The following is a 22,266-nucleotide window of genomic DNA, read 5'->3' on the forward strand; positions in this document are numbered from 1 at the left end:
GGAATGAAAAACAATCCAAGTTGTTGACAGTGTACAAACTGAAGAGGAATGCTTCTGGTGAGGAGAGAATTTGATCTCCTCCAACAGTAGCTAAAAAAATGTTTATAGAAAACCCACAAATAAAAAGGATAAAGCAACAGGTTCCATCCAGTTGCTAATCCCTGGCAATTGCCTTAAAGCATGGAAAGACGTTGACCAACACTACGCATAATTGGTGTGAGGACTGCCTCGCTCGCTGGACGTCTGGCGCCTCCTTTAATCCATGACTGTTTTCGCTCTCTTAAAAGTCTCTTTTTCTCCCCTAGTACTTTTACAAGAGGGAAATTGCAGATGTGCAGTTTCATAATATATGAACAAATAAAGCCAGAATGAACCTTCAACTGAGTCCACATTCTAATTTTTGCAAGGGCCATTTAGATGCTCATGAGAAGAACACGGAGAGATTAGGCTTTGAGTCTCCACATGCACAAGGTTTCAGATGATCCTGGCCCCCTTGAGGTATGCTTAAAATATTGGAAAATCACTGCCAATCAGAATAGACAGCAATGAAGGAATAAGGAAAAGGCAACCTTTTCCTTATTCCTCCATCATTGCTTTCTAAACTTATGTACTGTTCCTGAACCTGGAAAGTGCATTATAGTTTTCCTGGTTTATTTCTGCCAAAAGACAGGACTAAAACGGCTGCTCACTTTCTCCTGATCAGGAGAGATGGAGACCTCCACGATCCTCTCGACCCTTCCCCAAGTCCCCACCATCCTTCCGAGGAGGTAACGAAGAGCAAGATCTACTCACCTTGTTTCCAAGGTTGCCATTCGCCTGCTTGGAGAGGAGCAGCACCACCATGTCTGCGTGGCCCTCCTGGGCCGCCAGGTGCAGCGGCGTCATTCCCTGCGTGGATTCCGCATTGGCAGAAGCACCATATTGCAGTAGGCTGCAAGCCACCTCCATTTGGTTCTGCCTGGCTGCAATGTGCAAAGGAGTGTATCCGTTCTGTTGTAGAGAGATTAGCAGGGAAGTTGCAGAGAAATCAGAAGGCCGAAAGTCTCTAAGCCTTTGGTCCTTGAAGAGCTAGAACCAAGCCCTTGCGTTGGAGCTGGAGATTCAACTGTATGATGAACAGTTAAGGGAACTAGAGATGTCTACCCTCACAAAGAGATGACTTAGCAGAGAAAAGGGGGCTGACCAAGAGGGTCCATTCCCAAGTATATCTAGGGACTGGCAGTCCTTTCTTTCTTTCTTTCTTTCTTTCTTTCTTTCTTTCTTTCTTTCTTTCTTTCTTTCTTTCTTTCTTTCTTTCTTTCTTTCTTTCTTTCGTATTTTGAGTGAGGTTAAAGGAGGGAAGTGAAGCCAGAGAGATCTCTCTCTCAAAAACTCCACAGATTCCCACACCAGAGCACGGAGGTTGCCCTGTGCTGCAGACATGTCATAACTGCCCTCTGAGCATCCTCGCCCACCACCCCCTCTGACCCCAGCCAGGACGGACTGCCTGATTGCCAACCTGCCTCTTACCCAGGCCACGCTGTGGGGAGAGGCCCCCTTGGGGAGCAGCACTTTCACTATGTCCAGGTTATTGTGGTGGACGGAGACGTGCAGAGGCGTCAGGCCGTTCTGTAGAGGAGGCAGAACAAAAACAGAGGGCTCACCGAGGGCAGCGGCACCTCCCAGCCGTGGTGAGGCCACGTCCTTATACGCACCTTCCCTGCCGCGTTGGGTTGTGCCTTGTGTTCCAACAGAGCCTCGGCCACATCCACCTTCCCGTATTTGGAAGCAACGTGGAGAGGGGTAAATCCTTTCTGGGGAGAAACAGGGAGTGTCAGCAGCTGGAGACACAGGGAGGGCTCTTCTCTGGGGCACCCCACGCTGGCCCACACCTCTCTGCCCGCTCAAGCCCCCCCAACTGCAGTATCGGGAACAGTGCAGGTAATCCTTGACACGACTACAATTGAACCCCAAATTTCTGTGGTCAAGTGAGAAGGGAGGAAAGATAGGGGAGGGGAAGGGAAGGGAGGGGAGGGGAGGGGAGGGGAGGGGGGGAGGGGAAGGGAAGGGAAGGGAAGGGGAAGCCTTCTTTCTCAACCTTAGTCATGGCAGTCTGGGATGCCTCTTTCTCCAGGAGAGCAGAAACACAGTCCAGGTGCCCCTCACGCGCTGTGATGTGCAGCGGTGTGTGTCCAGCGGTTGTGGAGAGGTTAGCATCGGCGCCACTCTCCAGGAGCAGCTTCACCATGGCGCAGTGCCCAAGGCGGCTGGCACAGTGCAAGGGTGTCTGATCATCCTGAAATAAGAAAGATACACATTTCTCATCCTAGCTTGTTGCATAGCGCTGGCTGAATGGTCTACCTTCCCCACATTGCCCCAAAGGAGGTAGCGGGAGGCTCTCTTGTGCAAGGAAATTCCCAGGCAAGGACTGGGGTGGTTTTGATCCAGTGAGTTGCAAGAACATGGGAACAAATTTACGTTGGGTCAGTCAAGCCACTTCATTATTGCGGGATTTCCCAAATTTGGTAACTTTAAGGCTTGTGGATTTCATCTCCCAGAATTCCCCAGCCAGCATGACTGGCTGGGGAATTTTGGGAGATGAAATCCACAAGCCTTAAAGTTGTCAAGTTTGGAGACACTGCTCAAGCCTATACACAAGAATCTGCTCAAGCCTATACACAAGAATCTAATCTGCTCAAGCCTATACACAAGAATCTAGTCACAAGAATCTAGTCAACACTAAATTGGTGCCAGATAAGGGTCAACTGTTTGTGGCACTGTAACGACTCTAGGCAGATGACTCATTTAACTCCACCTACCAGCTCTAATGTTCTTCTCCTACATGCAGCCACTAAAGCCATTCATTCCCTGGTGTTGCAGGCACTGACTAATGGATCCCAAAGACAGACAGGTACCTACCTTAGCTGTGGCATTGACCTTGGCTTTGTTCTGGAGAAGATACTTTGCTACCTCACTGTGCCCGGCCCGAGCAGCCATGTGGAGAGGTGTCTCTACTTTCTACGCAAATAAAAGAAGAAAGGATCATTCCAGAGAACATCCAGAGCTGAAAAAAATTCCCATCAGCCTCCCTCAGCATTCAAAGATGGAAAGATTCAGGTGAGGGGACTGTCTGCTTTTTTTTAAAAAAAAAATGAATAATACTTTCGTCTCCAAAAACTACACAAAGTCAAACTGGGAAGTCAAATAAACAATACGTGTGTGATGGAGCACACACAGCTTCCAAAGACAAGCTGTTCCATTGATTAATTGTTTAATTAATTAGTTAATTAATCAACTGATTAATCAAAGTTTAAAATTAAACTTTAAAATGAATTCAGTTAATTATTTAGTTTAATTAATTTAATTGATTAAGTATAACGTTGTTGCCATTACCGAAACTGGATGGGATGAAACCCATGCCTGGAATGTACAGCTTAGACCAGGGGTAGGCAACTTTGGCTCTTTTATGACTTGTGGACTTCAACTCCCAGAATTCCTGAGCCAGCCATGCTGAGGGGAAAGGGAGAGGTTTCCAAGCTGAGCCATGCTGGCTCAGGAATTCTGGGAGTTGAAGTCCACCAGTCATAAAAGAGCCAAGGTTGCCTACCCTGGCTTAGAGCAACATAAATTGTTCAAAAGAAACATTTCAATCGTCAGTTAATCTTTACTCACCACATTGGAAACATTGGGAGATGCTCCCCGTTGGAGCAAGATCTTGACAATAGAAAGATTTCCCATGAAGGAGGCCACATGAAGAGGAGTGAGGCCCGACTATCAAGAGAAAACGAGGGAAAATAAATGAATTCTAATTCTGCATTTGTCTACATCTTTTTCTTGATACTGTAGTTAGAAATTGCCATTTACTTGAGGTTAGCTCTACAGAAATCAGTAGATTCCTGAACTCATGATGCTCCGTTACCTCCGTCACTGCATCGATGGAGGCTCCCATCTTCAGAAGAAGCTCCATCACCCTGATGTGGTTCTTCTTACAGGCGATGTGCAGTGGAGTGAAGCCGTTCTGCAGACCCAGGGAAAGGAGACCAATCAGTAATGCACTGCAACAGGTATCTGCCTATTCCAGGGGTAGGCAACCTTGGCTCTTTTATGACTCGTGGACTTCAACTCCCAGAATTCCTGAGCCAGCATGGCTCAGCTTGGAAACCTCTCCCTTTCCCCTCAGCACGGCTGGCTCAGGAATTCTGGGAGTTGAAGTCCACCAGTCATAAAAGAGCCAAGGTTGCCTACCCCTGGCCTAGCCTCACCTTATTTCGGTGGCCTCTACTCACCAGGGCCCGTGCATTAGGCTTGGCTCCCTTATCGAGCAGGATCTTGGCCACACGATGGTGGCCACAGTGGGCAGCCACATGCAGTGGGGTCAAGTGATCCAATGTGATGTCATCAATGTTGGCGTTATATTGCAACAGAAGCCGAACACAATCCAAGTGGTCACCTTGGGAGGCCATGTGGATGGGGGAGAGGCCGTTCTGCAACAAAGGAAAGGAGGGTGAGATTGGGATGGCCCTACAAAGGATAGTCAGGTAGATGCTATTATTTGGAGAACTAGGGAGGAGCAGCGTTAGACCAGGCGAGAAGCAATGAAGTTTCCTGTGCAAATTGCAATTAAGACCTTTGCCCATATGCATTAACCATGGCATAAGCCTATTCCAGGGGTAGGCAACCTTGGCTCTTTTATGACTCGTGGACTTCAACTCCCAGAATGGGCATCTCATTCCATAAGGCAGGCACCACAATAGACAAGGCCACTTTCTGGGTTCTGAGAAATGACACCGCTTAATCAAAGCGATCCATGGTGTGTCAACTCTGCTGACACATACCACCTGAGCAGAAGCTGTCGGAGCTATTTCCTCAAACAGTTAGGCCCCAGGCCACAAAGAGCTTCATATGTAGCAACCTAGAAGGACACGAAAAGGTGGCTCTCTTTTTTCTTACAGATCACAGGCCGCTGGGCAACTTTTTTGTCTATCAGTTATGAGCACAGCAGAACATATTATCCAGCAGGGCTGAGCCCTTTCCAATACTTGAAACCGATCATTTGCTAGTGATCAATTTTCATTGCCTCTTGAATTCTTTGCTCCTATTACGTCAAGAAATCATAATGGGTTTTAGGCAGAGGTGCTGGTAATTTGGGACTGTAGCAAAGATAAGTAAATTACATTTTTTAAATATATATATATATATTTCTCTGGGCTCCTCACCTTGGTCTTTGCTTGGATGGGTGCTCCATGGTCCAGCAAGATTTCAGCAATTCGCAAATGTCCGTTACGGGCGGCACAGTGCAATGGGGTTAGCTCATCCTGTAGAAAAGGTAGCACTTTAAAAGATGTGGAGAGAGTAAAATATGTATTTTACAGGTCTTGTACCCTGCAATGCTGTTATGCACACCAACTGAGGGCTGTTGGAAGCACCTAGCCAATCTTGAGTGACTCCCAAAATGATGGGAATATACACATATTTCTTTAGCAACCCATCCCTGGATTTGGTGAGGAACAAAGGGGTCTACAGAATCCAAGGCCTCCATCACCCTAACAAAAGCAGTGTTGTGCTGTTGCAACACAAGAGCTGCTGCTTTTGTCCCTGCAGGTAGCATCATGATGCACATACAAGCAGCCTAACTGCAGGTGTTACTTCCTCCACTGGTCCTCCTGATCTCCCTGGCCAATGTCCCTGTGAAGGGACAGGCTGTGGTGCTTCTCTACCAACCTCTCTCTCTTCCATTCTTCTCCACACTGTCCATCTAGTGGCAGGACTTACCTTGGTGCGAACCTCAATGTGGGCTCCCCGGTCAAGCAGCAACCGCACCATTATGATGTTGCCACGTCGAGAGGCGATGTGCAATGGGGTGATGCCGTTCTACGGGGTGGGGGAGAGAGCAAAGAAAGGGGAAGAAATGAGACAAAATTTCTTCCCAGAAAACTGCAGTGCCCTGGGACCTGATACCCAGAGTACATTTTGGGTGGCATGCTTGTTTTGGGACAACCCAACTGGTGCCTGAATGCCTGCAGAGGCTTTTGACTCTTAAATAAAACACTAAACTTGTCCCCTAAAATTAAACCCACTGTTTTCCATTTAGCAGCAAAACAGGCGCCTTACGCCTTCCCTGCTTGACCAACGCCAAAATCTTCCAAAATTAACACAAGGTCTGAGAACTGTGGCCTCGCTCACTCAGATGTCTCATGCGCACTGCAGTCCTTTCCTACACACGAGGACGTATTTGCTTTTTTTTTTAAGTTTGGGGATTTATGTTATTTCAGAAGAGGGCTCCCCATGGTATTCCATTCTGGGCTTGGGTTTTTCCCACCCCACATGGGGGTAAGAGTCAAAGAATCTTTTACAACAGTGTTTCCCAACTTGCTGGGAAACTTTAGCCTGGTAGAGAGGAAGGGTCATGCATGGAGCTAGCCTGAAGTCTCTGTGCGACTGCAAAAGGACTGACCCACTCTAGGTTCCTTGCAGCCTTTGCTAATTATTACCAACAGTAGGTTGACAGACAGTGCAGATTCTTGTATTATAGGCAGAACATAATAAAGTAGTTAGTTTGAACTCTGCATTCCCACCAATGCTGTGAGGACAAGCCATTGGACTATAAATTGAGAGCAACCTCCACTCCTTACTAGCACAGATGATGTTATCTAGTTTGGGTGATGAGATGTCTGCAAAAAAACAACAACAACCAAGCTCAGAGAGCACCAAGGACCCTGAACTACGAATATTCTCCTTTATCCGTAAAGTAGTTAGCTTGACCTCTGCACGTGTGGGCCTGGTTGTTCGTGCCTAACACATCCTTGGCAAGTTGAAGGTGAGTGGACTTCAAATCCCAGAATTCTCAGCAACGGCTCTGCTGGCTGTGGAATTCTGGGAGTTGAAGTCCATAGACCAGGAAATTGCCAAGGTTGGGAAACTCGGTTCTACTGCATCGGCGTGGGCTCGGCACCTACCTGGGGGGTGAAATTGACACTTGCTCCACGATTGAGTAGAAGCTGGGCCACGTTGAGGTTCTCGTAATGTGCTGCGATGTGAAGGGGGGTGAAGCCAGTCTATAGGAGAAGAATGAAGGGGGAGCAGTCAAACACTCCAGGCAGCCCACCCAGTAAGAAATACAGGGAGAATTTTCAAATTGCCCTCTTGCTAAACACCTCTTGGTCATCCATTCACTCCATGCTGAACCAGCTCAGCAGAGGGACTTCTTGCTATTTTGGAGCATTATGTGCTTAAATGGTTTTCTTTATTAGTGGCTATTTTACACAAGGGATCCATGTACATTTCTGAGGCATCCTATAATGAAAAGCCACTATAGGCAGTCCTTGACTTATGAGCACAATTTCTGTTGCTAAGTCAGGTGGTTGATCAGTGACCCACACTCAATTTTATGATCTTTTTGCCATAATTGCTTAGCAAATCACTGCAGTTTTAAGTGCATCGCGTGTCCTTAAGTAAATCAGGCTTCCCTCATTATCTTTGCTTGTCAGAAAGCAAAGCTGGGAAAATGCCAAATCACATGGATCCCAGCACACTGCAACCGTTGTAAATACATGCGGGTTGTCAAATGCCAGAATTTTGATCCCGTCACTACAGAAATGCTGCGATGGTTGTTAACGGCGAGGACCAGCTGTAAGTCCATTTTTTTTCAGTGCTATTGTAACTGCAAAGAGTCGCTAAATGAATGGTTGTTAAATGGAGGACTTCCTGCACATCCAATCTCACACTAAGAATCCTTTCTGTTGTGTCCACAGAGTAGGTTAACATGCGCAAGGTGAGGCATTATGATCCTCTGACACATGCAAGGGCCCACGTATAAAGGAGCAGAATTTGAAGCATAATGCTGCACCCGCCCTCTTGCAGAATTGAAAGCAGTGGTCCCCAACTTTTCCGGCTTTGTGGACCAGCGGGAGAGGAGGAGGAGGAAATGCTTCCGTGCGAGCGGCAGGGACTCGCGCGTGGGTGTGAAATTCCGTTAGTGCGAGGCGGTGGGTGTGCCGGCCGCTCGCACAAATGGAGCTTCACGCACATGTGCGAGTCCCCGCCATTTGCGAAAGTGGAACTGTGGGCGCAACTGCCTCTCGTGCGGCCCAATTCTGAAAGTGCCTCAGCCCAAAGGCCGGAGACTTCTGTTTTAAAGTACCACAAACCCTTCCTTCCATCTGCGAGTTGCTCAACTCTACAGACTAAACAAACAACTGTGTGTAAACCCTTGGTTTAACCTAACAGAAACAAACAAACCCATTTTTCATTTGAATCACCTCTTCATTCAACAGGCTAATGGTCATTAAATCAAGGTTTCTGTCCATTAAAGGAAGATTTTACTGCAAATGGTGCCACTTACGTAAATTACGTAATTAAGGGAATTATGTGAACTGACTCAAAAGAGGCACACTCAGATTTAACAGATCTCCTCTCCCTCAAGCGGTCCATTAAATTCAGATTTCACTATAAAGCAGCAGACCTCCTTTCCATGTTCTGTTAAACAGAGAGTATGCTTCACTGCAGCATAATATGACTGAATGTGCACAAAAACACACCACTGAGCCCAGACTAACAAATAATTGCTTTGCTTGCTTAACATGCTCTGTCTACCCCAATAATCCATATTCTGATTTTATGTGATGAAATGTCATGTTAGCAGTTCGCACAACTGGCCGAGGCCAGTGGGTAGATTCTCACAACCGAAGCTCAAATGATCCAACTGCATTTCAGCCTAACTTAACACACTCCCTTTGACACACTAACCTTACCCTTTGATCATAGGTAACTTTCCTGCTTTATAGTCCAATTCAGCAGGTGAGCTAACTCTTGGGTAGAAGTTCACAATCCTTCCAGACAGCACAATGCGAATCCCCTTCTTGAGGTAGGATTAGGAATTAGAATCTTTATGATCATGATTTAATGCTTGTCGCTTTTATGTACACTGAGAGCTTCTGCACCAGAGACAAATTCTTTGTGTGTCCAACCACACTTGGCCAATAAGCTATTCTGTTCTGTTGTGTTCTCTGTTCTATTCTATACTTCATCCTGTCCTGTCCTGTCCTATCCTATCCTATTCCACGTTAAGACTAATCAACTAATTGAATGTGATTTTTTTTCAAGTGGGCCCACTAAAGCCAGGATCCTGCCCTTATCAGCCTGACCCATGGATCTCCCCCAGGCATGGCCAGCTGACCTTGGAAAGGACATCGGCATTGGGGTCGTTTTGCAGAAGCACGGCAGCTGTTCGTGTATCATCGTTGCGGGCGGCTATATGTAACGCCGGGAGGCGCACCTTCCCTTTCGTCCCGTAGTTGATCAAGTGGGCTACCACATTTTCATGGCCCTGCTGCAGAGCTACTGCCAAAGGAGTAAAGCCATCCTGCCAAAGATCGAAGAAAGGAAAACATAAACGTAAGAAGACAGGATCAACCATTTCAAGAGGCTCTCCAATTCAACGTCTCATCAGCATTCTAGCCATTGTCCCTCCATTGCAGGATGAAGGCCTCTTCTGCATGTTTCCAACCCATATGGTCCTGAACCCTTGCTACAAACAGCTGTTTTATTTTTAGGTTCATCACCCCATCCCTTTGAGGTAAAGTAGGCACCTGACCCTGGGCTTGCCCGATTCCTTTCTCACATCTGAACTGGAGGAGTGTGAAACAGCAGAGAAATACTGGGTAGTGTTAGAACAAATTTCCCCGCTAATAATCAGCCTCTAGTAGCCATGAAGTAAACAACATATGGGAGAAAGGAGCCAGGAGTGAGTGGGCTTGAATTGTCTATATATATATCGCACTCGCACTTGAGAGCAAAGGCGTTCACGAGAATTCTATAAATGTGGCTGATCAGAATTCAGAATGACTTGTGCTTTTCTCACCCTGATGTCTCTGGGTGAAGGCTTTGAGGAAGATACTCACCTCTGTGGCCACGTTTTGATTGGCACCATTTTCCAGTAAAAACTTGACCACTTCCAGGTGATTCTCTTGGGCGGCCATATACAGGGGTGTGAAGCCTTTCTGCAAACAGAGAATCAGCCAAGTGACCTCAAACGCCACACAAATAACACAACTGACACAGAAACACAGAAGGAGAAAATCGAGGGGTGGAAGGGACCGAATGTAGCAAGCTGTGGAGATCAAGACCTGGGCTCTCCAAACTTGCCAACTTTAAGTCTTGTGGACTTCAACTCCCAGAATTCCCCAGCCAGCGTAGCTGGAGATCATCTCAAACCTTGATTCCCAGTGACCTTTTGTTGTGAACTATAAAAACCGAAGCGCTGTTAGGACAGCAAAACTGCTATCGATGGGTTCTGCTGAACTTGATGAGATTACAATGCGGGGTAACGTTTTTTTTTTAAAGAAGGAAAACTTGACTCCACCACCATAATCAGGGTTTATTAGACCTAGTGGCTCCCAGCAAGAGATCCCGCTCGTTTCAAGATTGCAGCTGAGTGCAATAGATAGATAACATATCCCCCAGGTCAAAGGCTTCGATGTTTCAGATCACCCACAGCAAAAAGGGAAGGAGATGATATTGAGAGCAATTCAACAATAAAACAGCGTCTCCAGAAGTTGTGGGTGTTCCGTCATTGGAGACCAGACAGCCACTTCTCTGAAATAGAATAGGGTTTAGCCAAATTAGAATAACAGAATAATAGAGTTGGAAGGGACCTTGGAGGTAATCTAGTCCAACCATGCAGGAGACTCTAGACCATTCCAGACAAATGGCTGTCCAGTCTCTTCTTGAAAGCCTCCAGAGATGGAGCACCCACAACTTCTGGAGGCAAGTCGTTCCACTAGTTAATTGTTCTCACTGTCAGGAAATTTCTCTTTAATTCTAGATTGTTTCTCTACTTGGTTACTTTCCATTCATGGTTTCTCATCTTTGGAAAATAGATTGACCCCCTTGTCTTTGTAGGAGCCTCTCCAATATTGGAATACTGCTATCATGTCACCCCCTCGTCCTTTTTTTCTCTAGACTAGACATAAAAACCAGCTCCTGCAACCATTCTTCATATGCTGTAGCCCCCAGCCCCCTAATCGTTCTTGTTGCTTGAGAAGAGGGTTGGACTAGAAGACCTCCAAGGTCCCTTCCAGTCCTATGATTCTACGACAAGGGGCCGGAATAGGACTTTGTGGAACGTTTTGGTAGGTTTGTTTAGCTTTCTCTTAAAGGGTTTGTCACTGCAGAAAATTTAAACAGGGCTTCTGGTAAAACCTCCCGTAAATTTCAACCTCAGCTCTGATCCTGCAGAGAGCCAAGAGGAAAGAAACCAAAGGAGAGGAACTAAATGCAAAACCAAAAAAAAAAAAAAAAAACAGGGGAAAAAAAACCCAGAGTTTCTGAGCAGATGATGAAATCAAGTGCCCGGAATCACTGGCTGTTTACTCGTCTGCTTAGTGAAAAAATATATATCGCCAGCTTATGCAGAGGCGGTGTGTGTGTGTGTGTGTGTGTGTGTGTGTGTGTGCGGGTGTTTGTTTTAAGAGCTGGAAATCAAATGGGGAGTTTCGTGCTTTTTGCAGCCAAACGCAAGCCCTCTTGCTTTCTCCTCTTGGGACAATGACTCACAAGCGTGACTCGCAACCGGGATTGAAAAGATTGCTTTGGGATTTGTGCGGGGGGGGGGGGGGAAGGAGGATATTTGCTTGCTGATCTCAGCCAGAATGACAGACATCCAATTACATCTCAAAAGAGAGAGAGACTGTTTCTGGCACCCCTTGAGCCTGTTGTTCTGCATTTGTTCCACCATCTCTCTCTCTCTCAGCCTCGCAACCTTATTTTCTGCTCGTCTCCCCAATATTTATTTGACCTTCACATATCTGCTTATGTAACCCAAAAATGCAGGAGCCCCCAGAGGGTTACACTGAGACTAGGCTGCCCGGGAACCAGCAGGGGGCGCTTGTGCACGTTTTTCATCCCGCTGCTGGTCCAACAGCCTGGCGGGGCTGATCGTCTCTCTGTCCATCTCTAAGAGACACCGGGAAAGCTTTTTACTGTTGTCTCAGCTCTTCTGGTCGGCTGGGTGGCAGAAAGCAAGCGAGGCTGGCAAGGCTGGCTAAGAACAGCTGGTGCTCCTCAAAAGTGTCAGCGGGATGTGAGGAGGATGCTGGACAGAGGCCGTGCAAGGCTTTGGATCAAGTGAGAGCGGGAGGGGAAAGGAAAGTGGAAAAGAAAGCCTAGTCAGAGATTTATGTCAGCGTGCAAGCCATCAGTCCTTTCAGCCCATGGAATGTATTATTCTAGGTAGTCCCCATGCTGGGTGGGTAATCCTGGGAGTTGAAGTCCCTCCCCCATATTAAAGTTGCCAAGACTGAGAAAAACTGCACTATAGCACAAGAGAAGAACCCAGACGCCTATGGAAACATTTATGAACTACCACTCCCAAAGTCCCTTGTTCTTGACTCTGATGGGAGGCTGATGGGAACTGAAGTCCAAAGCTCTACAGGGGAGCAGATGACTTATTTCTGCCGTATGAGGGCTGCTAAAAACCTTGGGAGCATTTCCCTGTGTTCAGAAGAGGCTGCTGTATGTGGGAGAAGGGGAAAATGATTCAAAGCATTGAGACATACTACTCCAGCTTAATTAATTGAATATAGCGTTAATTGAACTTAAATGTAAGTGGAAATGGAATCAAATCTAATTTCATTAGTGTCTCGGCACTTTGCTCTCTCCCCACCTGTTTAGAACCCAGCCCTGTGCACAAAAGGTTTTTTTAAAAGGAGATAAATAGAATAACTGGAAGCAGTTATAACTATGGAGATTCTCAGCCATCCCAGTCACAGTTGTTTCAGCCCAGTAGTGGGCCACGGACCACAGTTGATGACCCTTGTCTTAGGAGGCTCACCTGCTTGTTGGGGATTCTTACCTGTGATTGTGCATTGACATTTGCCCCAAAGTTCACCAGCTCTCGTACAACATCATCTTGTCCTGCCAAAGCAGCGATGTGTAAAGCTGTGTTCCCTTTCTGAAAAAGACAGATGGAAGATAAAAATTATAACCAACCTGAAAGAGAACCTCTAAAAAATAAAAAAAGCAAAAAAGAGCAACGAATCTGATGAATCAAAAACAGCAACTGTAATTTTGTATTGAAAAATTCGTTCTTACAACTCTGTGTTTTGCTTAGATTGGCATGTTGGATGAACCCAGCTCTTGAATGTATCTACAATTCTGAGCAAACGTATCAGTTTCATTGACATCACTTTCTTCAAAGAGTTTTGGACATTTTTTAGAGAAGCTTCTGGGCAAGATCTATAGCCAGCTTGGCCACTCCAAGATGATTGATTGATTCATTGATTGATTGATTCATTCATTCATTCATTTTCTACAACCTCCCATCTCAATCCTATTGAGTCTGGGCAGTGAACAATATCACAGTATCACACAATAACTGCAGTTCTGCAAACTTTGAGAAGTAGTGTGAAGCACAGACTAAAATATATTTATTAAAAGCCAATAGTGTAGTAAATAAATAGTTCTTGCCCAGCCATAATCATAATTAAATCACTACTTTCCTTCATGGTGAGGAGGTCATGCAAATTTGTTGGAAAATGTTCAAAGATTAAGGCATTCTCTTTTCTTCCCAGAGTAATGGATGAGTGGATTTTATTGCCCAGAATTCCCCAGCCGACAGAACCACTGAGGAGAATTCTGGGAACTTGGTCTGGGGCAAACTCCTTGGATTGAAATATTTTAACAAATCAAGCCAAACATATCTTTGTCCCTACTTCTCTGGAACCCCTTACCTTGGTTGTTGTTTCCAGCACAATTTCCTTGTGTAACAGCTCAGCCACCATCTTTACATGCCCCTCCTTAGAGGCCAGATGTAAAGCATTCAACCCATTCTGGAAAAAAAAGAAGGGGTGTTAAACTAAGTTTGTTGTGTTAGCTCACTGTGCTATGCAACAGATTCAGCCAGGGCAGAGATAAGGGTGGGGGGGGTGTGTGGAGGAAAACTAATAAAAAAAAAAAAACACAGTGGTTGCATTCACACAGCACGCTGGATTTAAATTATTTGATTAAACCCATTTCTGAAATCATGCAATACACTCAACCATAAACTAACTAAACAGGCTGGGTTTGCACAAAACACTTATGTTGTATTGCAACACAAACTGACACACACACAAAGCCAAGGTTAAAACTAAGCTTAGCTTACTGTACGCATGCAGCTGCTAAGTCTGGGTAAACCTGTTGTGCAAACACAGCCTGTGTGTGAGACAAGAAAGAGAAAGAGAGAAAGGCCACGTTCACACAACCTGCTAAATCGGGGCAATGTTTTAACTCGAATTTAACTGTTTGGGAGAAGTAGCATGTTTGCCAACCCAAGTTCTTTTTATTATTTTGTTCCCTCAGTTGGGCAAATCCAAGACATGGGTCACTTCAATCAAATTATGCTCTCTGAGCAAATGCAGCCACGGAGCAGGAAGGAGAGGGAGACTTGGTTTTAAATTCGCTACTATATTCCTGCAATGCATACGAATGTCCAGCTGTCGCAAATTTTGCAAGAATTGAATGTTTGCATTTTTCAACAGTGGTACCTGCAAAAGGGGCTGCATCTCAAAAAATCCCGATGCTGGTCACATGAGACTGAAGCCCTGGTCCATTTTTATGTGCTTTGGGTCATACTTGGAATGTCCTAGAATGTGCTGGAATTTCTAGCATGTATATATTATTGAAACAGTGACGTCTACGCTGGCTTGGGCATGTCGTGAGAATGGCTGATGGTCGGATTCCGAAAGAATGGAAAACTAGTGCAGGGAAAGCGCCCCAGAGGGAGACCTGAGCTGTGATATAGGGATATCTGCAACAGGGATCTGAAGGCCTTGGGAATGGACATTAACAGCTGGGAATCCTTGACCTATGATCGTTCAGCCTGGAGGCTAAAGACGCAACATGGCCTTCTCCAATTTGAAGAGACACTTGTGCGGCAGGCTGAGGCAAAGAGGCAGTCCCGGAACCAGCGAAATCTGGGGACTGGACAGGGGACAGATTGTATCTGCCCTCAGTGTGGAAGGGACTGCCATTCTCAATTGGCCTTTTTAGCCACACCAGATGTTGTTTTAGGACCTCTTTCCAGAGCACGATACCATAGTCTCTCGAGACTGAAGGATGCCAATGATGATGGGTCATACCATACACATGCGCTAGACATTCACAGACCTACATGGAGAAGAATCACAACCACCCTCCCACCCAACCCTGCACACTTTAGCTTCTCATCATGCCAAAGAAGTTGTCAACCATAACTCTTAATCCTTTTCAAATGACTTAGGCCAACCCAACCTTCTTCTGGTAACTTCTGCTAAGTCTGACTCTCTCTGTAATTGTTTTCCCAAGCTGATGTCTTCTGGAAGAGTGGGGACGCATATCTAGACAGCACCTGCTTGGGGAAGGCAGTTCTCTCGCCCAGGGATCCTCAAAGTTGGCCACTTTAAGACTTACGGACTTCAACTCCCAGAATTCCCCAGCCAGCAAGGGGTCCACAAGTCTTAAAGAGGCCAAGTTGGCTGTATCCCAACATCCATCTTGATAAAGTACCCCACCTTCAAAGGTTGATATCTTTCATCTGCCCTGCTCTTCCCCCATTTCTGAAGATGGCCAGATTTTTGTTTTCAGTTCAGTGTGCTAGTTGATTCTAATAACATAGTTGTATATTTTAGATCTTGACTCTGTTGAAATTGTATCCTCATGGCAGACTTATCTAATCCGGTGTTGTAGAAATCAAGGGGCTCGCTGCACTTGAGTCTAATGTGCTGGGTGATGCCAGCCAGTCTGCCACCCTTGCGTTTGCAAATACACATGCAGAGTTTCCCATTTCCATTTTGTTATGCAGAAAAGTCCTTTGGCAATCCACGTTTTCATTTTTCCGTATCTGTCAAACATCTAAAGACAGATGAGTGATGCCCAATGCTGGTTTCTCTGGCAGTGATGAGAATGGAATCAAGATCGGTGCAGATGGCAATGATGATCAGATGGTAGGGTGGAGGCCACTGGCCTTGTGGTCTAGGTCTGACCACATGCATCCCACTTTCATTGCATACAGGACACATGAGGTTGGACCTTGACCACAAGTGTGACATGCCCCGGGGTAGACAAGACAAAGGTGCAATCGAACTATGGGACAACGATGGGAAGAACTGATCATGCAAAAGGCACTAGGTCTTCACAAAACATGCTTGAGAATTTCCCAGGATTGATGAGAGCCGAGGTGGCACAGCAGTTAGAGTGCAGTACTGCAGGCCACTTTAGCTGACTGTGTTCAGCAGGTCAGCGGTTCAAATCTCACCGGCTCAAGGTTGACTCAGCCTTCCATCCTTCCGAGGTAGGTAAAATGAGGACCCAGATTGTTGGGGGCAATGTAAATATATACATTCATTGCTTACTGGTGTACACCGCTTAGAGAGTGCTTGCACTTAAAACGGTATATAAGTCTCATAAATAAATAAATGAGCAGTCAATCCTGTACCGCATTGAATACATTATGCTTCTACGTATACAGTCTTCCTACTATTTCCATGCTGGTTGATCTCACGACACTCTCCAGACTAATCAGCTGAGCTGATTTACTTCCAGGTTAGCTGCGGGGCATCTCAAGCCACAATGATTACCCCTTTGAGATGCTAGACCTCTGGAAAACTTGGGGCAAGTTGATTGGTCATTGGCAGGACCTCCCAGCTTCTTATGCCTCTCAAGAGATCCAGCCACAATTACAGTTTGCAACTTACTGGCACGTGAATTTTCAATACAGCAGAGGAATGGTGGCTTAGCAGCACTGCATCTTCCCTCCACAGCAACTGCTTTGATTTTTTTTTTCTGTCCCAGAACTCAACACAGAAATGCACACAACGTGAAATTAAGAAATGAATGGGCAGCAGACAAATGAATGGGGGGAGAAGGTTACATTCTCTGACAGGTCAGCTGGAGGAACGACTCGGAGTAAGCTTGGTTTTCTTTGCATTTAAGGCCTGCATCGATGCATCAAATTAAAAATTGGCTTTGGATTGCTTCTGAGAAATTAGAAAGTGAAAAAGGTGGCGGAATGCAAGTATTTTAAAGCTAAACTTCCACTCTTGGCCTAGAGCCAGTTTCTTTTCTCCTCATTTCAACAACCACAGATGTTTACATTTTTTGCACAAATCCCTGGAAACCCTTTTTCCAAAGCAAAATGTCCACAGCAATTATCCCTCTTTCCCCTCTTTTCTCCTTCCAGATGTGCCTCTGTTTTTGCTTTTTGCTTTTCTCCATTCCGACAGCTTACAGCAGATAGAATGGCAGTGCTGCCAACATCTCACCCTTCCCCCCCCCCATTCCAATGTGTAATGAGAGGTCATGATTGCTTTGAATGACAGTTCATCTCTGATCCCTGCTAGAGAAGGAAATCCATCCAGGAGGTATTGCAAGAACCATTCCCACAAGGCCCCCCTCCCTTCCTCGCTCGCTCGCTTGCTTGCTGGACCCATCTGAAAGCAAAGTTCTCTGCTTCTGCTTTACTTTAATGAGACGTTTTTCCAATTATGCATAAACGGCAGCTGCCTCCAGCCCAAAGCTTGCATGCAAGCTGGAGAGATAAAGAAAGAGGCCCTTTCCACACCACACCCTCTGCAGATAAACAGGCCCAAACCACAATTGCACAGTATGTTCATGCCTCAAAACAATTGGGAGGTTAGATCAATTCCTTGAAGAGAGAATGCCACAAAACTGAGTAGGTCTGCTTAGAGCAGGTGTGGGCAACTATGGCGACTTTACGACCTGTAGACATGGCTGGGCTCAGGAATTCTGGGAGTCCAGAGGTCGTCAAGTTGCCATCGTTACCCACCAAGGCTTAGAGTAGACCAAGGTTGGGTAAGAGAAAGCAAAAGTTTGGGTGACCCAAGAAAAGCAAGGAATTTCTCCTTTCAAAGTTATTTTATGCTGAATTTAAATGTGGTGGGACTCAGAAAGGATCCCTACTGCTAACCTGTGAACTGGATGCCATCAGAGGCAATGTCCACTGAGGGACTTCAAAGGAAAGTGGACAAATTCACGGGAGACAGATACTACTGGTCAGAAGTAGTATCTTGAGTGTGGTTTATTACCAGAACATGGCTTAATTCAGGATCCAGGTTTGTGCATGCAGCCAGAGAATGGTAATGGTAATGTTACATATGCTGGATGCTACCCAAGATATCCTAACATTCAGATGTGTGGACATTGATTCCCAGAATTCTCCAGCCATAGAAATTAAAGTCCATACATCTGAAACCTGCCAAGGTTGAGAAACACTGGCATAGAGTAACCAGAAGGATCTTTTTGGTCCACTGAGGGTTGAAAACAGATCAAAATGTAGCAAGCCCGTGGATTCTACTCTTGTATCACCAATTCTCCCCAAGACATAGGTGGTCTGGGAAGCCTCCTGTGGAAGGAAACCTGAACCGGTGGGCTGTTCTTGTCCACCTGCTTGTCTGCTGCAGCTACTTCTCATCCCAAGTTGCCTGTTTTCAGCTCAGAAAGATGGGGTGAACAGGAAGGAATAAACGGCAGCTGCTTTGGCTGGCCACCCACTCCTTGGTGACTCCAACATTGCATACTCTGCATTGGGATGAGCAAGGTGAGTCACTGTCTCATGGCAAAGGCATTCCCCACCTCCAGCCTCACTTATGAGCAGCACCAGCCCTGAATACAAAAGGAGATGGACAAGGACACGGGCTCTGCCCTTAGTCTATGTTCTTCTCCAAAGTGGAGCTCTGATTTCTCCATTTCTCTGCAGTTTTTTCAGCAACCCTTAGTCCAGTGGTTCTCAACCTGTGGGTCGGGACCCCATTTGGGGTCGAACGAACATTTCACGGGGGTCGCCAAACAACGCAGTCCACCATTTTCCCCCCCTTTTCCTTAGCTGTGCTACTCCCTTTTATTCTATGGGCTTTTGAAAGCCAATAGAACAGACTCTCTTGAATAGAGTCTAATTCTATTGGCTTTCAAAAGCCAATAGGAATTGTCCAGGCTGTCTCTGCCCTGCTGAGCCCGCCAAAAGTCCCGTTCTGCAAACGGTGCTGCACCAGTTGAGTAGTCCTCGACTTACGACCGGTTGGGGGTCACGGCATTAAAAAGGTTGAGAACCACTGCCTTAGTCGAATGATAAAAGTCCTTGTCCCACAGAGGTGGAGATGATGGAGCTCAGATTAAAGGCTTTCAAAGGGGCAAGCTTGGTGGCACTTAATCAATCACTAATAATAGTCACTTTTCTGGTAGAAATCTTTCTGCCACTGGGAAATGCTATTGTTTATACTAATGTCAGTTAAGTAGAATTGGATCTGGTTAGGCATTTAAGATGAGAGACTTCCAGGAAATTTCAGGACAATCCATCTTGGAAAAAAGCACTGGCAAGTCACGACTGTGTTGTTGCTAATCAACTTGACAGCATCTTTATCTTTTTATTAATGATGTTCAACACAAGCCCAGTGAGGGGCTATAACCCAAGGGCCACACAGAGCCAATTTTAGACATTGACATTGGCCCTAAACTTTGGAAAGCTGTTGAAGCTCTGTTTAGCACGTGCTAAGAGAGAAAAACAAAAGCTGTGTAACAAGTGTACTTGGCAACGATGCTGCCAAACTGCACGATCAGCTCAAGATGAACAGGGAAAGGTCTCCTTTGAACAGAAGGTGCCAACACACACACACACATATCTTAATGAATGAGGCTCATGTGAAGCTAAACAGGAGGCCTTAATTTTCATGGTGACAATGGAAATTAACACCAAAGGAGCAGGACTGGAAGAGGACTGAGGTCTTTGAACTTTGGTGATAGCAGTGTTCCAATATTTGAGGGGCTGCCACAAAGAAGAGGGGCTCAACCTATTCTCCAAAGCACCTGAAGGCGGGACAAAAAACAATGGATGGAAAGTAAACAAGAAAAGAAGCAACCTAGAACTTCAGCATCCTGGATGAAGACCTGCTAGAGAAGACCAAACCAATTTTGGGTTCCACGAAGGATCAAATGCAGATCTCCACTACGCGGCCCAGACAAGACCAGTGGCAAGTGAACCGAAGACCTACCTGGTTGCAGGTATTAATATCCACACCATTCCTTAGAAGGTCTAGAGCTTTGTCCAGATTTCCTGATCGTGCTGCTCGGAGGAAGCTGGTTGCAGCATCAGCCTGGGAGAGCAAGGGAAAGAAATGATTAGCTGATTAAATAAGCAGGACCCATTTCTTCCTGAGCTTTCTTTAAACTGAAGCTCAATTATCTCATGCTCCAACTTCAGGTTTACTTAACTGATTGCTCCTCGGTTGGTCTGTTTGTCTGGCTCTCTGGCTGTTTGTGTGTGTGTGTGTATGTGTGTGTGTGTGTGTGTGCATGTGTGTGTTTCAAATGGAACACCCTTGCATGTAAAAAAAACGAGCCCATCGGGGCACGATTAGAATTTGCTCTTCCTTTGGAAATGAGTGGACCATCCATGACTTTTACCCTGATATGGGCTGCTATTTTTAGCAAGGCCTTGTGTTACTCATCAGCTGCAGCACCACCTAAGTACATCTGGTGTCTTCCTCCAGCCCCTTTCTTACATCTTGGCCAGTCCTAATGTGGCTGATGGGTGGGTTTTGGCTTATATGCTAATGGCCCCAGCTGTTGTGAGTGCCAAGATATAAGATCATAGCCTTGGGGATAATGCAATACTCTAGCTAGCATCCCAGCCTCTTTTCAAGTGGGTGGGGCTAAACATTTGGATATCTCTTCCCTCTCTGGAGCATTTAGGGATAAAACCTGTGTTTTAAGCTTTGCTCATACTAAGCCCAAGTGCCTCAAGCCTGGCGCGGACCTCAGGATGATGGCCATTGAGTACCTCACGTTTGTGTGCTTATTCAATAAACCACAGTTAAACACACCATTATCTAGGTCAGGTTCTCTGAAGAACCATTCCTGTTACATCTCCCCGACCCACCAGAGTGGGGAGGTAGGGAATGTTGCGGGTCCTTCTCCCAAGGAGGTGTATCTGGCAGGAACCAGAAGAAGGGTCTTCTCTGTGGTGGCTCCCTCCCTTTGGAACTTCATCCCTACAGAGTTGAGATTGCCCCCCCCCACTTTGCCCTTTTTCCCAAGGATCTGAAGACTTGCCTTTGCCAACAGGCCTGGGGAACCCAGAGTGGGATGGAGACCCTCAAGTGACTTATCTGACTGTTGTCACCAGGGGCGGGGGTGGGGATATGGTTTTTACTGGTTGTTTATTGGGTTTTTATTTTTTGAAAGCCACTCCGAGTCACTAAGAGTGAGTGGGTGGCCCTATAAATTTTCATAAGTAAGTAAGTAAATAAACAAAGCTAGACTGCCAATCAACCAAGTCACAGTCTGACAACATTTCAAAGCTTTTTATCAAGCTTTTAAAAATCATTTCAAAGCTGGCTAAACTGCAGCCGGCGCTTCTATAAAAAAAAAAAAGGCAGAAAACCCCGTAACGTCAATTCTGGAAACTCTGAAGTCAATATTGCTACAGGGCCTAGTTTGAATGTTTGCTGCTTCCTCTCACCTTCCTTTCGTGCATCTGGCCAGATGGGCTTCAACGGAAACCCAGCACGGCTTAGTAGAGGTTCATCATCCTTTCCCTTCAGCTTTTCCCCGCGTCTCGTCACATCTTCCCGAAGCTTGTCCGGCAATCTCAAACTTGCCAAGTCATCTTTTGACCAGAAAGCTCATCCTAATCAATGTACTGTATTGCAGAACATCCGATATTCGTATTTGACACCTCAAGATCGTTATTTACTCACGCTGAGCAAGAATAACCGCAGACTCCAGTCTTCCATCTGTGCATCCCCAGAGGAACCCCACAAGTCAGACCTCCTTCCATTAGGCAACTCAGCTGCTGACTCGGAAAGGGGGAAGCAAAATGCAAGCAAGTCCTCGACCGCGACTGAGCCTAAAAATTTATGTCGCTAAGCAAGACATTTTGTTCAGTGAGTTTTGCCCCATTTTACAACTCTTCTTGCTACCGTTGTTAAGTAAAACACTGCAGTGGTGAAATTGGTAATATGGTTTTTAACTGAATCTCACTTCCCCCTTGACTTTGCTTGTCTGGTGGTCGCAAAAAGGGATCACGTGATCCCAGGATACCACAACCGTCGCAAATGGAGATGCTGCAATGTTCAGCCAAAAGCCACTTTTTTTTAGTGCCACGTGTAGACCAGTTCTGGTCACTACCATACAAAAAAGATGCTGAGATCCTTGAAAAAGTCCAGAGAAGAGCAACAAAGATGATTAGGGGACTGGAGGCTAAAATATATGATGAATGATTGTGGTGATGCCATGATAGCAGTCTTCCAATATTTGAGG

General features: G+C 45.9%; 1 protein-coding gene across 10 annotated transcripts in view; it reads right to left on the bottom strand.

Annotated features, from left to right (window-relative positions):
• ANK1 (ankyrin 1) overlaps positions 1-22,266 on the bottom strand; it is an 89,150-nt gene that overhangs the window by 31,976 nt on the left and 34,908 nt on the right. For 7 of the 10 annotated variants that reach the window (XM_039366898.1, XM_039366900.1, XM_039366897.1 and 4 more), the window contains exons 2-17: positions 19,998-20,099; positions 13,707-13,805; positions 12,830-12,928; positions 9,879-9,977; positions 9,155-9,340; positions 6,936-7,034; positions 5,752-5,850; positions 5,196-5,294; positions 4,266-4,463; positions 3,899-3,997; positions 3,652-3,750; positions 2,899-2,997; positions 2,078-2,275; positions 1,695-1,793; positions 1,510-1,608; positions 793-990 (exon numbers count right to left, since the gene is read on the bottom strand). In XM_039366898.1, the coding sequence (XP_039222832.1) occupies positions 793-990; positions 1,510-1,608; positions 1,695-1,793; positions 2,078-2,275; positions 2,899-2,997; positions 3,652-3,750; positions 3,899-3,997; positions 4,266-4,463; positions 5,196-5,294; positions 5,752-5,850; positions 6,936-7,034; positions 9,155-9,340; positions 9,879-9,977; positions 12,830-12,928; positions 13,707-13,805; positions 19,998-20,099 (1,971 nt within the window). Of the gene's footprint in view, positions 1-792; positions 991-1,509; positions 1,609-1,694; positions 1,794-2,077; positions 2,276-2,898; positions 2,998-3,651; positions 3,751-3,898; positions 3,998-4,265; positions 4,464-5,195; positions 5,295-5,751; positions 5,851-6,935; positions 7,035-9,154; positions 9,341-9,878; positions 9,978-12,829; positions 12,929-13,706; positions 13,806-19,997; positions 20,100-21,466; positions 22,260-22,266 lie in introns of those variants that run through there. The other 3 variants (XM_039366903.1, XM_039366905.1, XM_039366904.1) reach the window with 3 other exon arrangements.

This window comes from Crotalus tigris, unplaced genomic scaffold (genome assembly GCF_016545835.1).
Source record: "Crotalus tigris isolate CLP2741 ecotype Arizona unplaced genomic scaffold, ASM1654583v1 scf7180000020455.750797, whole genome shotgun sequence".
NCBI lineage: Eukaryota > Metazoa > Chordata > Lepidosauria > Squamata > Viperidae > Crotalus > Crotalus tigris.